Source organism: Balaenoptera ricei, chromosome 20, assembly GCF_028023285.1.
Source record: "Balaenoptera ricei isolate mBalRic1 chromosome 20, mBalRic1.hap2, whole genome shotgun sequence".
NCBI classification, from domain to species: domain Eukaryota; kingdom Metazoa; phylum Chordata; class Mammalia; order Artiodactyla; family Balaenopteridae; genus Balaenoptera; species Balaenoptera ricei.
Genome location: NC_082658.1, coordinates 25,469,478 through 25,486,983, shown reverse-complemented (window position 1 = coordinate 25,486,983; position 17,506 = coordinate 25,469,478). Strand labels below are relative to the sequence as shown.

The following is a 17,506-nucleotide window of genomic DNA, read 5'->3' as shown; positions in this document are numbered from 1 at the left end:
ATGAACCACAGGAAGCCGCCCAGCACCGCACCTGGCTTATGAAAAGGGTCCGGCAAATGCTAATTTCATGTGGAATTCACCAGCCTCTTCCAGACACAGAGGCATTAAGTGGCTGTAAGGGGCTGTTAGAGGGATTCAACCCACTCCAGTTTTCCTCCCCGCGTCTTTTGCCGGAACTGTTCCGGTGGGGTGTGGGGTGGGGAGCGAGGTGGAGGCGGGGCAAAGACGGAACTCAAGTGCGAGCTGCGCGGGAGGCAGTGAGGCTCGCGGACAGGTGGATACCTGTCCTTCCCAGGTTCAATGGGAAGGAAAGCGAGAGGCCGTGATGGTAGGGAGGCTAGAGGTGGGCGCGGGGATTTTGTTGCTCCTTAAGGTGGAGCGGGAACTCCGTTTACTCACCGAGCGGGAGAAGTGGTCCCCGACCGAGGCTGGGAAGTTGGGAGAGAAGCGCGGGAGCGGGACTGCAGCCCTTGGGTAGGGTGCGCTACGCGTTCGAAGAGCGCTGCGAGGACGGGCTCCGAGAACCCAGGGCGGGTGACCCGGCCGGGAGAAGGGAAGCGCGGGTGCCGCGGGGTAAAACGCCGGGTCCACGCGGTTCTCCGCAGAAAGGCCCCTTCTTTCACCTCGGACCACCAACAAGGTGGCGTCTGGCCGGCGTGGGGGTTCCGCGTACAAGGGACAGAAACTGCTCCACTCGCCCGGGGCTTCCGAGTCACCCAGACTCACTTCGAATCCCAGCTCTTCCACCTACTAGCTGATCACCCCACTTCTTCTCAGCTTCCCCGTCCTAAAAGTGGGGCTAATAACAGCACTCGTCTCTTGGGGCTGTTGCGACGAATAAATGGTACAACGTAAATAAAGCGTTTAGCCCCCAAGCCCTTGCCTAGTATCTATCACAAGCAGGGGCTGTGGTCATTACTGTCACCTTTTCGGCAATTCCCTGGCGGTCCAGTGGTTAGGACTCAGGGCTTCCGCTGCAGGGGGCACTGGGTTCGATCCCTGGTCCGGGAACTAAGATCCTGCAAGGTGCGGTCGTCCCCAAAAGACCACAGAGATGCTGGGACGGACTGGCGCCAAGCTGGGCGGAAGGCAAGACCCAGGAGGTGGGCGGGGGTTGGTGGTGACGTGGACGGGTCCGACCCAAGCTTTAGCGGCTTCCTCTACCCCGGGTTGGTTCCAAGGGCTGGACAATCGGCGGGGTGGCTGCCCGGCTCCACCACCTCGGAACGTGCTAGGCGGCGGGTTTCGGGATGACTTCGAGCGGGTGAGTGTCCCCGAAGCAGAGAAAAGTGGGAGGTCAGACTTGGCCAGCCGGACGCGCCGTCGGGGAGCGGCCAGGTGCGGGGGCCGCGGAAGCCAGGGCCGAGGGAGGGGGCAGCCGGTCTCTAAATAAGTCCAACCGGTCCCCTACGTAGGTGGGGCAGCGAGGAGACAGTACCTGGGGACGGTATTGAGAGCCCCTGCTCGTTATCTAGCGCTGCGCTCCAGGGAACACTGGTTTTCGAGGTGGAAAATTCGACGTGGAGGTTGCCTCTCGTGCTTGGAGTGCGTAGCGCGGTGGTGCCGAGCGTGGGGGGCGGCCTGGAACCCGGACGCCCTGACCAGGGCTGGACATGTGGGTCCCTGGCGATGTGGGTCCCCGGCGAGGGGACCGCGGGCTCTGGGCAGTCGGGAAACCGAGGCTGCTCCTTCTTACGCAGCTTCAGAAAACAGCCCGGGGTTTTGGAGTCAGGGATTTCGAAAAGTAGGTTTTCAGGTTCAGGCGACAGCCTCGAGGCAGAGTGAGCGTCTGTTTTGGGGGCTCCGGGCGCTAAAGCCTCTAAGGAATAGCATAATAATTACCGGGGGAAAAGTAGACTTGGAGGGCTCATTTAGTTTTTATAAACCAGGAAGAAGGATCAGAAATACATTTTGTGCCTTTTTTTTTTTTTTAATTTTATTTATTTATTTATTTATTTTTGATTGTGTTGGGTCTTCGTTTCTGTGCGAGGGCTTTCTCTAGTTGCGGCAAGTGGGGGCCACTCTTCATCGCGGTGCGTGGGCCTCTCACTATGGCGGCCTCTCTTGTTGCGGAGCACAGGCTCCAGACGCGCAGGCTCAGCAACTGTGGCTCACGGGCCCAGTTGCTCCGCGGCATGTGGGATCTTCCCAGACCAGGGCTCGAACCCGTGTCCCCTGCATTGGCAGGCAGACTCTCAACCACTGTGCCACCAGGGAAGCCCCATTTTGTGCCTTTTTATCCCCAAAGTTTTCTTTTTATTTTTCAAAACTAGAACGATCATTTAACACTAACAAGAAAGGTGTCTCCCGACAATGCAAAAACGTGTTGCTCAGATGATGTTTTATGAGCGTTAAAATGAAGCACACGTTGTACAGAGGCTGCGGCGGAGCGAGGGGAAGGAGGCAGCCCTTGTGTCCCCGAAAGTCCCTGGCTAAGGCTTTCATTCCAGCACCTTCCTCATTCCCTCACCCCGCATTCCTTAATAAGTGATGAGGAGTCCTGGTGCCAGGCTCCAAACTGGTGCCAATGAATTTAAAGCTGGCAAGTCCTCGGCAAACTTGACTTTCCTTTCACATATGGACAGCTGGAATCGTGAACAAAAGGTCTGGCTTTTAACTGAGGTTGTTGCTGTTTAATTTACATCTCTATGATCTTAAGGCGGCTGGCCTGTGTGGCCTTGGGGAACTCACGTTTCTTCCTCCGAAGAAACTATTTATTCTAAACTTTTCTTTGCCTTTTTAGTTTTCTTTTTTATTAAAAAGTATCTGGCTTTGAAATAGGTATTTCTGATTTTTGTCCCTCTGAGATAGGCTAGTTGACTCCAGCACACCCTACCAACCCAGGAAATGATCACTACAGTAGCATGCAGTAAACTCAGTAAATGTTAGGTTTTTTTTTTGCATATTAGTAAGTTTTATTTAAAACTAAAATGCCAGTGACTTAGGAAAAATGGAATTATTATTCCATTATAATGTTATTCATATTATTATTCAATCATTCATATTATGAATATCATTCATATATTATTCATATAATATTATTCATATTATTCATCTGGCAGGAATAATCTAGGTTTTCATGTTTTTTATTCTTTGGTAATACCGCAGGACCTTCATCGGCAAATGCAGCATGTGGCATATGAGTCAGGGAAAATGAAGCAGCGTTATGTTGCGCAGGGTGTCTCCAAAAACAGTTTTCAGACTGATGGGAAATACAGACAAGAGGGCTGTTAGTTGGTAAATTCATTTCATTTCATTCAGTGTGGAGCACTTATTACGTATAGGTTACGTATACGTTACGTATAGGTCCTGTTCTAGATTGTGCCACTAGTGCTCACCGAAGCACTCTTTGAAGGATTATGTCCATGCTATAGTTGTGGAAATGGAGAATGAAATGAAGTTTGCCCAAGGACTACAATGGAAGGAGCAGGTTGGAATCCAACTCCGTTTGAGGATAAAGCCAATATTTTTTTGATTGTGTGGGACATTTTATTCATAATATTTCATTCCACAAAAGTTTGATAATCCTACCACGTGTGAGGCATCATACTAGGTACTGGGAATACAACTGACATGACCTCTTGGAGAAGTTATGACTCTAGCATATTTGACATCATCAGCTGATCATTTTTTAATACTCCCCTTCTCTATAGGACAGAATTATTTTCAGTAATAATATGTAATACCAATGACAATTACTGTTGTCTTGCTTTCTTTTCATTTGAAGACAGTTTTTAAAAACTACAATTAAAAAATTTTTTTATTTATTTATTTTTGGCTGTGTTGGGTCTTCGTTTCTGTGCGAGGGCTTTACTTCAGTTGCGGCAAGCGGGGGCCACTCCTCATCGCGGTGCGCGGGCCTCTCACTGTCTCGGCCTCTCCCGTTGCGGAGCACAGGCTCCAGACGCGCAGGCTCAGTAGTTGTGGCTCACGGGCTTAGTTGCTCCGTGGCGTGTGGGATCTTCCCAGACCAGGGCTCGAACCCGTGTCCCCTGCATTGGCAGGCAGATTCTTAACCACTGCGCCACCAGGGAAGCCCTACAATTTTTAAAGATATGTAAACTGGGTAAAATATCTTATGTATGAATTAATCCGTAAGTGGTAAATTCACACTTACCAAACAAAATATACTTGGCAGTTTACACTGTTTTAAATTTTAAACACTAATGAAAAACTCAAAGTGGTCACACTAATGGCCGAATTGAAGTAACTGATGCTTGGTTTCATCTTTAAAATCACTGTGCGATTAGTGTTTATTTCACATCTATTGCGTAGATGGAGGAATGAGTAGTACCCCCTAGGTTAGAGACACAAACTGCTCCCTAAGCCAGCTTGAACAATTCTGAATGTTATATATTTACTCTGATTGCAAGTTTACTCTTGAAAGGAACCTATGTTGCTGAGCCAGGTAGTATGTTAAAATCTCACACCATGATTGTGGATATGTCTATTTCTCCTTTTAATTCTTTCAGGATTTTGCTTTATGTATTTTGAGGCTATGTTATTAGAATAAAGAATTGTTATCTCTTCCTGTGAACTGAATATTTTATAACTTGAGGTATTTATCTGTGGTTTTGGCTTTTTGTCTTAAAAGTCTACTTCATTTGATATTAATATAGAGATATCAACTTTATCTTCGTTACACTTGGTATATTTATCTTTCCTTTTACTCTCAGTGTTTCTGTATCACTGTTTTAGATGTGTCTCTTGCAAACCGTGTATAATTGGGCTTCTTTTTTCCATCCAGCCTGATTACCTTATGTTTTAATTGGAGCATTTAATCAATTTACATTTATGTAATTATTGATACAATTGGTTTAAATCTAACATCTCAGTGAGTGCTTTCTATTTGTTTTACCTGATATATGTTCTTCTCTTTTCTTGCACTATTTTGTATTATTTTTTTTATTATCCCATTTTCCTATTGAATATTATTTCTTATTTGTACTATTTCTATAGTAGTTACTCTATAGATTATAACATATTCTTGACCTATCAAAGTCTAAAATTACTTGGTATTTTTAATCTTCTTCCTAGACAATGCAAAGACCTTGGAACACTTTTAGTCTGTTCGCTGCCTTTCCTGATTTACATGTCATTACTTTACCCTTTTTTGGTTATATTGTGCTTTATGATTTTTTTTACTGTTTTGTTTAGGAACAAAACAGTATTATTTTATACAGTCAGTAGTCATCTAGACTTACCCACTTATTTGTCATTTTTATTTCTCTTCCTTCTTTCCTTGTGATCTTCCTTCTGGAGTAATTTGCCTTTAGTAGTTACTTTAGTGCAAGTGTACTGGTGACAGATTCCCTTAAATGTTGATTGTCTGAAAATGCCTTTATGGGCACCTTCATTTTTGAATAATTCTGATGGTATAGAAGATATTTCAGTGTCTCTGGCTTCCCGTATAATCTGCTGGAAAGTTAACTAGTAATCTCTTTTTTTTTTTAATAGGGAGCATTTTCTTTTTTCTTTTTTTAAATTTTATTTATTTATTTTATTTATGGCTGTGTTGGGTCTTCGTTTCTGTGCAAGGGCTTTCTCTAGTTGTGGCAAGCAGGGGCCACTCTTCATCGCGGTGCGTGGGCCTCTCACTATCGCGGCCTCTCTTTTTGTGGAGCACAGGCTCCAGATGAGCAGGCTCAGTAATTGTGGCTCATGGGCCCAGTTGCTCCGTGGCATGTGGGATCTTCCCAGACCAGGACTCGAACCCGTGTCCCCTGCATTGGCAGGCAGACTCCCAACCACTGCGCCACCAGGGAAGCCCAGTAATCTCTTTTAAAGGTAATCTTTTCTCTTCTGGCTGTTCTCATTGTATTTTATTTATTTATTTATTGAAAAGCACTTGTTAACATTTAATTAATCTCCCACCATGTGGGTTCAAGCTACCAGGACACATGCCCCACCCACACCCTTAATTTCGGCTCTTCTGCTGAAGAATTTGGCCTTCACTTGACAGGCTGCTTTGGGAGCTTTCCCTTCCCCAGAACTTTGTAGTAACCTGATGGCACCACATCAGCTATAGGAGCCGCTCCAGTCTTGTTCTTGACAGCATTTACTCGTGTCTGCTCACTGACCGAGGTTCCACAATTTATCATGGTTGACAGCTGGGCAGAAGCTCTGGTTCTTCTTTAAGTGGTAATGCCTCATATCAACTTTCGCAAAGTATCCTCGGTGACTGGGGAGAGAAGGCAACCATTTTCATTACTCTCACTCCAATTAAAAAGCTATGTTTGGGGCTTCCCTGGTGGCACAGTGGTTGAGAATCTGCCTGCCAATGCAGGGGACACGGGTTCGAGCCCTGGTCTAGGAAGATCCCACATGCCGCAGAGCAACTGGGCCCGTGAGCCACAACTACTGAGCCTGCGCGTCTGGAGCCTGTGCTCCACAACAAGAGAGGCCGCGATAGTGAGAGGCCCGCACACCGCAATGAAGAGTGGTCCCTGCTCGCCGCAACTAGAGAAAGCCCTCACACAGAAACGAAGACCCTACACAGCCAAAAATAAATTAAAAAAAAAAAAAAAAGCTATGTTTATCATCTTCACAGTCCGTCTCCCCCCATTACAGTGTAAAAGTTGTTCACTCGTGCAGAAGAGTGACATAGCAGGTACTCCACTTGTTGAATAAAACAAATCTTTAAAAAGCCACCAGGGATTTCCCTGGTGGTCCAGTGGGTAAGACTCCGCGTTCCCAATGCAGGGGGCTTGGGTTTGATCCCAGGTCGGGGAACTAGATCCCACATGCATGCCACAACTAAGAAGTCCGCAAGCCACAACTAAAGATCCCATGTGCCGCGTCTAAGGCCCGGTGCAGCCAAAATAAATAAACAAAATAAAATAAATAAAAAATAAAAATAAAATGTAAAAAAAAAAAAGCCACCAAAGACTATCAGGTGGGAAAGACTAGCCTTTTCATGGAACCAGAATAAGTCACTGAGAAAGTCAGGCCAAGACTAGAATTTAGGTCACTTGACAGCTTCTACACACTCCTGTAACAGAGGTCTCCTAAACATTCCCCTAATTTGTGGGCATAAGTGGATCTAACATTTGTGTAAGTCAATCTGATACGTATCAGTAACCTGGTGACTGACTATGCCATGAGGGCCACAGCCAGTGAGTAAAGTCAGCAGTTACTCTTGGAGGACTCTAGCACATTAAGGCAATAGCTGATACCCAAGTGTGACTAGCCTCGATTCTCCTTGTATTTTAATTTTGACTACTGATGTAATGTTCTTTGGTGTGTGTTTATTTTAAAATTTTCTTCCTTGTGGCTTAAATAGAATTTCTTGAAATCTCCTTCATTAATTTGGAAAGTTTTCAATCATTTTTTTTCTTCAAGTATTACTCTGCCCCATTCTCTCTCCTCTAATACTCCAATACTCACTGTATCCTCTGTGTCCTTAATTCTTTTCAGTAATTTGAGATCTTTTGTTCCTCTGTCATTCATTTTGGCAGTTATCTTCTATTTTATTTTATTTTTTTATTGAAGTATAGTTGATTTACAATGTTTCAGGTGTACAGCAAAGTGATTCAGTTATACATATACATATATATATCTATTCTTTTTCAGTTTCTTTTCCATAATAGGTTATTACAAGACACTGAATATATTTCCTTGTGCTATACAGTAGGTCCTTGTTATTTATCTGCTTTATATATAGCAGTGTATATCTGTTAATCTCAAATTCCTAATTTATTCCTCCCGCCCCTCCACCCGCCTTGGCAGTTATAGTCTGACTTATCTTCCAGTCTTGTCTAATTGTCTGTTAAATTAACTTTTCAATAGTGTTATTTTATTTTGTATTTCTAAAATTTCTGTCTGTTTCTTTTTGTATTCTCCAATTTTGTGTTAAAATTCTCAGTAATTAATTTATAGTTCTTTAATACTAAGTCTATTTACTTTACAATATATGTCTGATAACTCCAGTATCTGAAGCCCTGTGTTTTTATTGCCTTATTTTCCTCTTTTTAAAAATGCTATCTCCACATGTGCCAAGCAATGTCTTTACAAAATAGTTTGTGAAAATAATCTGAGACCTAGGATAACTTCTGCCAGAGATGATTTATGTTTAGTTCTGCTAGGCACTGGGTTCACTAGCAATGTGGGATTGCCTCAATCCAACTTCAAGAGATGACGGGAAGCCTTGTGGCCATGCCTGGGAATTCCTATCTGATTCTGGTTCACTCCTCCGAGGTGTAAGCCATTGGAGTTCCAATGCAAAGCAAAGGAGATTCATCAGGAACCCCCCTGCCCATCTCCATTCACGGTGGATCTTGGACTCTAACGTTTATTCCCTTAACCCCAAGGGGCTGAGATAAACACGCTCAGCCTGTGAGCCGCTCACTTAGGAATCAGCAAACACATCCAGAGGAAAAAGTAGCCTCCATCCTTAGCCTCCATTATCTCTTGAATCCAGTCCCAGTAATTCTTCACTGTCTTGGTAGCCATCTGATCCTTTCAGGCAGATTTGTTGTTGCTGTTGTTCAGCTTTTCTAGTTGTCATCAGTGAGAAAGTTGGTCTGAATTGCCCAGTCCATTGTTATTGGAGGCAGAAGTCTCTTTTGCCTCTAAGGCTCTTAGTCTAGCCAGTAGAGGAGGCAGGAGCTCCGTCAGAATGTTTTTCTGACTTTCTACCAATCACAGTAGAGGATGGGGTATAGCCAATTCTAATTTAGTCCAAGGAAAAAAAGATGATGTTATTTGTGTTCTTAATATAGTGAAGCAATTCATAGGTATTATATAATTACATAATAACTCATAGTTATTATGTAAATAATTTGACTAAGTTTCTGTTACTTGCAACCAAAAATTCCTGACTAAAATATTTAAAAGTAGTGTGTATATATCACCTTTGCCCACAATTTCACCAAACCTTTTTGGTTATTTATTTATTTTTTAAATTAATTAATTAATATATTTATTTATTTGGCTACGTTGGGTCTTCGTTGCTGCGCGTGGGCTTTCTCTAGTTACAGCAAGCGGGGGCTACTCTTTGTTGTGGTGCGTGGGCTTCTCATTGCGGTGGCTTCTCTTGTTGCGGAGCACGGGCTCTAGACGCACGGGCTTCAGTAGTCGTGGCACGTGGGCTCAGTAGTTGTGGCTCACGGGCTCTAGAGCGCAGGCTCAATAGTTGTGGCGCTCCGGCTTAGTTGCTCTGCAGCATGTGGGATCTTCCCTGACCAGGGCTCGAACCAGTGTCCCCTGCATTGGCAGGCGGATTCTTAACCACTGTGCCACCAGGGAAGTTCCACCTTTTTTGGTTATTAACTTAATAGGCATAAAATGCTACTTCAGTGTTATTTTCAATATCAATCTTTTTAACTTACAGGTGAGAACAAATATTTTCCTGTGTGTTCACCTACTAAATGTACTTATTCTTTGGCCAGTCATTTCTTCATATTCTGTGCCCATTTATTACTTGGTGTCTTGGTGGTTTTCTCATAGGTGAATTAAGATTAAACCTTTGCTCTCATATTTGTTAGGAACCATTTCAGTAGTCCAATACTACCATATTGATTTCAGGTGTTTTTTCACTGCGCAGACATTTTTAAAAGTTCTGATGCATCTTTAAATATTTAAATCTTTCTCTTTGTAGATGTTTCTATGCTGTCAAAGTGTCATGGTTCACAAAGGGATTCTTGTAATAAAGCACACAGAATCATGAGACTACTTTTTTAGGCAAAAGGAAAATCTTGACTAATCCGTTTCCACTGTCTGCAGAGACAGCTTAACATCAGACCCTACTTGCTAGGGTACAAGAGTGCTTTGGGGCAATGAGGATCACCACCTTTGACTCAGGACTCAGGCTGCCTCTCTAGTTTCTGCCTGGCCCCAAAGCTCTCTGTACTTGGACTAGGAGAACCACTTGGCAGGGTTAACAGCTTCACCTGGCTTGAAGTGACAAGTTGCTATCAGCTGATACACATGACAAGCTCATTTCCTTATTTCTCACTGACTTTATAAATTGGATTTTGGCCCTTTTTCGAATGTTTCTCAAATATGGTCCAACCAGAATAGCAGACCCATACAATTATAACTTTAATATCCCCACGTAAGCACATAAACAGTGTGACTTTAACAGTGTAGAACATTTGTAGTCGTCTGTTAAAAATTAGGCTGTTGAACATTTTGTTAGGAATCTCCTACCAAACAATTCCTATTAATGACTGCATCACAAAATGCTGTCCCTAGCTGGAGCCAGCTTTGGTAAATCAAAACTCCAAGCTGAGATGGGTCTGATCAGATGGTTGAACTTAACTAAGAGGAAGTAAAGGCCTTTTTTCTGCAGGCATGTCTATAACTTGAATAGTTTAAATATGTCTATCTTGTTCTGAATGCCGTTTTAGAAAATTCAGATGTTACAGAAATATATAACAAAATAGTGAAAATTCCACATAAAATTCCACTCAAGTATTTCTGGACTTTGTTTGTTTTTAATATTTATTTGGCTGCGTCGGGTCTTAGCTGCGGCACACGATATCTTTTGTTGTGGCACGTGGGCTTCTCTCTAGTTGTGGTGCTTGGGCTCTAGAGTGCTCGGGCTCAGTAGATGCGGCACGGCGAGCTCTCTAGTTGCTGCGCAGAGGCTTAGTCGCGGTGTGTGGGCTTAGTTGCCCCTTGGCATCTTAGTTCCCCGACCAGGAATCAAACCTGCGTCCCCTGCATTGGAAGGCGGATTCTTAACCACTGGACCACCAGGGAAGTCCCATGTATTTCTTTGGTTTATTCCATTTACCTATTTGCTTATTCTTGAATCAATAACATGCTTTTAGTTACCTCTAGCTTTACAATAATTTTATTCTCTAGTAGTATGGCTCTCCTTATGTATAATATTTTCCTTGCTATTCTCATGTGTTACTTGCAGTTAGAGTCATTTTGACAAATGAAAAAGAATTTTGTTGTGGGTTCATTTATGTAGTTACTGTATTGAATTTATACATTAATATAGGGTGAAGTTCCATTTTCACAAGGTGGAATTATTCTAGTCAAGAATAAGAAATTTATCTCTATTTATTTGTACTTCCCTAATATACTGGTTTTTCTTAATTCTTTTATTTATTTATTTATTTTTGGCTGCGTTGGGTCTTCGTTGCTGTGCGCGGGCTTTCTCTAGTTGCACAGAGTAGGAGCCACTCTTCATTGCAGTGCCTGGGCTTGTCATTGCAGTGACTTCTCTTGTTGCAGAGCATGGGCTCTAGGCGTGGGCTTCAGTAGTTGCAGCACGCGGGCTCGGTAGTTGCAGCGTGTGGGCTCAGTAGTTGTGGCTCATAGGCTTAGTTGCTCCCTGGAGTGTGGGATCTTCCTGGACCAGGGATCGAACCCGTGTCCCCTGCATTGGCAGGCGGATTCTTAACCACTGCACCACCAGGAAAACCTCTTTCATTACGTTTTGACTCATGGTTGTTGGCTTATAGAAAACTGGGTAATGTAGTGTTTAAAAGTGTGGTCTGGTTTTGAATCCTGTATCTAACACCAACCAACTGTGCAAGTTGCTTTTGCCCTCAGCTAATTCATCTGTTAATTGGGTGGAGTAATGGAACGTCTTTATTATGTTGTTGTGAGAATTAAATGAGATGATACACACAAAGCTCTTGGCAGAGGGGTAAAACAGTGCGCGTTCATTAGATTATAACCATAATTATTATTATTTTTAAAATATTTATTTTGTAACTAGCTACCCTACTAAAATCTCAGTTTCTAATAGTTTCCCATTTAAAACATTTTAGTTTTTCCAAATATGCAATTATTACGTCTTGTAAATAATTATATTTTTAATTACCCTTTTAGTTACATATCTTTTTTAGTCCATAAGCTAATTTTATTGCATTTATTAATACTTTCATGATAATATTAAATAATAGCAGTGGGCATTCTTATCTTGTTCCTGGATATAATGGAGTTTTGCATAATGCTGGCTTTGGCTTGAAAGGTAAATCTTTTGCCATGTTAAGAAAGCATCCACCTATTCTTATTTTACCTGAGGAATTTTTACTTAATTGTTTATAAATCCCAAAGTTTTATTTTTAAAATTGTCAAAGAAAGCTTGAAACAATGTTACTGAATACACTCATACACCCTGCACCTAGATCCACCTAGATTAATATTTTACCACATTTGCTTTATCTATCTCTCACCCCTTCTTTTAAATGGCTGAACCATTGAAAAGAAGTTTCAGACATCTTAACACTTCACCCTTAAATACTTGAGCATACTTCTAAGAATAACAGCATTCTCCTATATAATCACAATATAATGATCTCACCTAAAAAAAAAGAACAATTCCTTAACATGATCTAACATTCAGCCCATGCTCAAATATTCACAATTGTCCCCTAAATGGCTTTTTAAATTTATTTTATTGAAGTATAGTTGATTTACAATGATGTGTTAATTTCTATTGTATAGCAAAATGATTCAGTTATGCACATATGTACATTCTTTTTCGTATTCTTTCCCATTATGGTTTATCACAGGATATTGAATGTAGTTCCCTGTGCTATACAGTAGGACCTTGTTGCTTATCCATTCTATGTATAATAGTTTGCATCTTCTAATCCCAAACTCCCAATCCTTCCCTCCCCCCTTGGCAACCACAAGTCTGTTCTCTATGTCTGTGAGTGTTTTTTTCTTTTGGCTGCTCTGCGCAGCCTTGTGGGATCTCAGTTCCATGACTAGGGATTGAACTGAGGCCACGGCAGTGAAAGCACAGAATCCTAACCACTAGGCCACCAGGGAACTCCCCTGTGAGTCTGTTTCTGTTTTGTAGATAAGTTCATGTGTGTCATATTTTAGATTCTACATATAAGTGATTATCATATGATATTTTTCTCTGTCTGACTTACTTCACTTAGTGTGATAACCTCTAGGTCCAATCAACATGCTGCAAATGGCATTATTTCATTCTTTTTTATGGCCAAGTAGTATTCCATTGTGTGTGTGTGTGTGTGTGTGTGTGTGTTGTATACATATATACCACATCTTCTTTTATCCATTCATCTATCCATAGACATTTAGGTTGCATCCATGTCTTGGCTATTGTAAATAGCGCTATTGTAAATAGTGCTGCAGTGAACATTGGGGTGCATGTATCTTCTCGAATTATGGTTTTCTCCGGATATTTGCCCAGGAGTGGGATTGCAGGATCATATGGCAACTCTATTTTTAATTTGAGGAACCTCCATACTGTTTTCTGTAGCGGCTGCACCAATTTACATCTCAACCAACAGTGTAGGAGGGTTCCGTTTTCTTCACACCCTCTGCAGCATTTGTTATTTGTAGACTTTTTAATGATGGCCATTCTGACTAATGTGAGATGGTACCTCATTGTAGTTTTGATATGCATTTCTCTAATAATTAGCGCTAAATGTCTTTCATAACTGTTTTTTGGAACAGTGATCCAGTCAAAGTTCACACATTGCATTTTGTTGTTTGATCTTTTTAGTCTCCTTAAACTATCAAAAGCTATCCTATCCCTCCACTTTTTTCTTTTTTCTCTTTTCATACCATTGTCTTTTTGAAGAGTCCAGGCCAATTGTCTTACAGAACGTTCCACATCCTGATGTGTCTGATAGTTGTTGATGGTGTTATTCAGTTTGCTTCTTTATCTGCTGTTATTTCCTATAAACTGGTAGTGAGGTCTCTGAGTCTTGACTACATTTTGATTCAACATTTTTGGCATTAATACTCCATAAGTGATTTGTGTGCTTCATATCACATCATATCAGGGGGACATTTTGTTAGGCTGTCTCACTATTAGTGATGCTCATTTGGATCACGTGGTTAAGGTAGTGACTACCTGATCATTCCATTGTAAAGGTGAGTTTTTTTTCTCTTTGTAAATAGTAAGCAATGTGGACGTTGGCACCATTCAGTATCCTGCTCCCCAACAACCTTCCACCCAATGGTTTTAACATTCATTGATGGTCCTGGCCAGAATCATTTATTACATTGGTGGTAGCAAAGTGGTGATTTATTTCTCTCATTCTATCATTTCTCCTACATACATTAATTTTCATTTTTTTGAAAAGAGGGGCTTTTTTTCTTCAATGGGTAAAAGATTAAGATTTCAATTACAGAAAAATTGATAAAATATATTTGCATGCAAAAATATAAGCAAAGAAAAAGGGAAAAGTTCTGGAGATCCATTGTATAACAATGTGAACAATATACTTAACGTTACTGAGCTGTACACTTAGAAATGGTTAAGGTGGTAAACTTTATGTTTATTCCCACAATTAAACATTTTTTTAAAAAGAAAAAAGACAAGTGACAAATTGGGAAAGACAACCTTAGCTATTTACACCACAGACAAAAGGTGAATATTTCTATACATCAAGAGCTTCTAAAATTAGGGAAGAAAAAGCCTGTGGAAGAATGGGCTAGAGCAGGGCTTCTCCAATTGTGGGCCGTAGACTCCTGAGGGTCCCAGTGACCCCTCAGGGAGTCTGCAAGGTGAAAACTATTGCATGATAATAGTAAGATGCTATTTGCTTTTTTCACTGTGCTGGCATTTGCACTGATGATGCAAAGGCAATGATGGGCAAAACTGCTGCTGGTACCTTAGCTTGAACTGGTGGGAGTTGTACTTTCCCACCACACTCAGGGAAAAAAGCCAGATTACTTCAGAATATCCTTGATGAAACAGTAAAATTGATTGATTTTTTTTTTAAAAAATGTCAATTTTAAGTAGATCTTTTGATGAGAGGTACACGTAAAACATTCCTGCCAGAGACTGAAATGCAGTGATTGTTGTCTCAAGAAAAAGTGCTTGTGCAATTTGAGTAGCGAGCTGAAGTAGCTGCTTTTCTTTTCTTTTTTTTTTCTTTTTTTTTTAAACTTATTTATTTTTGGCTGTGTTGGGTCTTCATTGCTGCAGGCGGGCTTTCTTTAGTTGTGGCGAGCGGGGGGCTACTCTTCATGGTGGTGTGTGAGCTTCTCATTGCGGTGGCTTCTCTTGTTGCGGAGCACAGGCTCTAGGTGCGTGGGCTTCAGTAGTTGTGGCACGTGGGCTTCAGTAGTTGTGGCTCGTGGGCTCTAGACCGCAGGCTCAGTAGTTGTGACACACAGACTTGGCTGCTCCATGGCATGTGGGATCTTCCTGGATCAGGGCTCCAACTCGTGTCCCCCGCACTGGCAGGTGGATTCTTAACCACTGCACCACCAGGGAAGACCCTGAAGTAGCTGCTTTTTAATGGAAATCTTTTTTTTTCTTTTTTTGTTTTGTTTTTCTTTTTATAAATTTATTTATTTATTTATTTTTGGCTGCGTTGGGTCTTGTTGCTGCACGCGGGCTTTCTCTAGTTGCAGCGAGCGGGGACTACTCTTTGTTGCAGTGCGCGGGCTTCTTATTGCCGTGGCTTCTCTTGCTGCAGAGCACGGGCTGTAGAGCGCGGGCTTCAGTAGTTGTGGCTCGCGGGCTCTAGAGCGCAGGCTCAGTAGATGTGGTGCACGGGCTTAGGTGCTCCGCGACATGTGGGATATTCCTGGACCAGGGCTCGAACCCACGTGCCCCGCACGTGCAGGCGGATTCCTAACCACTGCGCCACCAGGGCAGCCCCTGAAGTAGCTGCTTTTTAAAGGAAATCTTTTTTGCTTGAAAGAATAAGAATGAATAAGAATAAGCTGGTTATTCAGACTTCTGTATTGGGTAGATGTCTTCTCAAAAAAATGAACCAAGTGATCTGCCAGTTGCCAGTATTTGTTGCCAATCATAAAGTTCAAGCTTTCCAAAAAATTAGAACTTTGTAAAACTTATTTCCACTGCAATGAGTTTGACAGTCTTAATATTTAGAGACTTTTCTGATGAGATTGGTGTTGATGTTAATGAATGTGAATTCTCGATATTGCATTAAAAATGCATCAGCAAGGCTTCCCTGGTGGCTCAGTGGTTAAGAATCTGCCTGCCAATGCAGGGGACACGGGTTCGAGCCCTGGTCCAGGAAGATCTCACATGCCACGGAGCAACTAAGCCCGTGCGCCACAGCTACTGAGCTCACGTGCTGCAACTACTGAAGCCCTCACGCCTAGAGCTCGTGCTCTGCAACAAGAGAAGCCGCAACAATGAGAAGCCCGAGCACTACAAGGAAAAGTAGCCCCTGCTCGTCGCAACTAGAGAAAGCCAGTGCGCAGCAACGAAGACCCAACACAGCGAATAAATACATAATTAAATAAACAAATAAATAAATGCATCAGCATTTGGGGGATCAGCATAACTCAGTTAACCAATATTTTCCATATGACTAATGCATAATGTAATAAAATCATGAGTAGGTAAAAGATCCATTCAAAGTCCAAGTCATACCAGTGGATTTTAATCTAACAGTGTACAAAAAATTCATTGATATGGTTTCAGATTCCACACTGCTGCTAACCTTTTAAGAAACTACCACTTCTTGATTTTTGGTGTGGTATCAAAGATGAATATCCACAATTATCTGAAAACGCAATTAAAATGTTTCTCCCTTTTCCAGTTATACATCTGTGTGGGGCCGTATTTTCTTCATATACTTCAACCAAACAACATATCATAACAGATTGAATGCAGAAACAATATGATTCATTTTATCTATTAAGCTAAACATTAGATAGGCAAAAATGTAAACGATGCCACTTTTCTCACTACTTTTTGTTTGGAAAAATGTAGTTTTTTTCCATAAAATATGTTATTTGTGTTAACATGTAATGGGTTTATTTTTTTACTTCCAAATTAATAAATACTTCTAAAAACTCCTCAAATTTAATTTCCAAAATGGTAAACACTGACAAATATAACCCAAAAAAACAAAAGCTCTTTGGAGGTCCTCCATAATTTTTAAGATTATAAAGAGGTCCTGAGACCAAAAATACTCAGAACCAGTGATTTGGGCAATCATCAAATGGCTGCTAATACCCTCAGAAAGAGAGACAATGAGCTATTCTGTGCCTCGCCTCCCGGATGGAGGGGCACACACCATCACCTATGAAGTAGTCTTCTCAGAAACCAAACCTGAATTTGATTGAGCCTCTTGATCTAACTACAAATTTATAGAAAATACAGGGGACAAAGGAACATGACCCAGGGGGCTGAAATCAGCACTGTCCAGATGTGGAAAATCCAAATCATGTAGGATAAACAACATGGTTCCTTCAACAAATAAGTTGCAGGAAAAAAATAAAGAGAGATATAGGGGAATCTGTATATTAAAAGGAACTGATGAGGCATATCAACCAGTGTATGGACCTTATTTGGATTCTGCTTTGATCCTTAAAAAAAAAAAAAGAAAAGACAAAAGGGAAATTTAAACTCTGTGGACATTTGATGGTATTAGAGAATGATTGTTAGATTTTTAGCTGATAATGGTATTGTGTGCCTGTGTAAGAACCCTTATCTGAAGCCTTAAGCAAAGAAGGAGAACTTCTATGAGTATTGCAGAATAAGAAATATTTTTTATAGGAATTAACACAACTGTGGGACAGGCTGGGGAAAAAAAGTTCCAAAAAAAAAAAGAATTAGAGAAAAGTCACC

General features: G+C 41.7%; 1 protein-coding gene and 1 non-coding gene across 2 annotated transcripts in view; one reads left to right on the top strand and one right to left on the bottom strand.

Annotated features, from left to right (window-relative positions):
• The first annotated feature begins 241 nt into the window (after positions 1-241).
• Positions 242-17,506, top strand: part of B4GALNT2 (beta-1,4-N-acetyl-galactosaminyltransferase 2) — a 63,683-nt gene continuing 46,418 nt past the window's right edge. Inside the window, 2 exon segments of the mRNA XM_059907701.1 lie at positions 242-328; positions 1,182-1,264. Coding sequence (XP_059763684.1) covers positions 1,251-1,264 — 14 coding nt within the window. The 5' untranslated portion in view covers positions 242-328; positions 1,182-1,250.
• Positions 7,069-7,196, bottom strand: LOC132356258 (small nucleolar RNA SNORA3/SNORA45 family). Its single transcript, XR_009499783.1, has one exon. It is a non-coding gene; the product is annotated as a small nucleolar RNA SNORA3/SNORA45 family (small nucleolar RNA).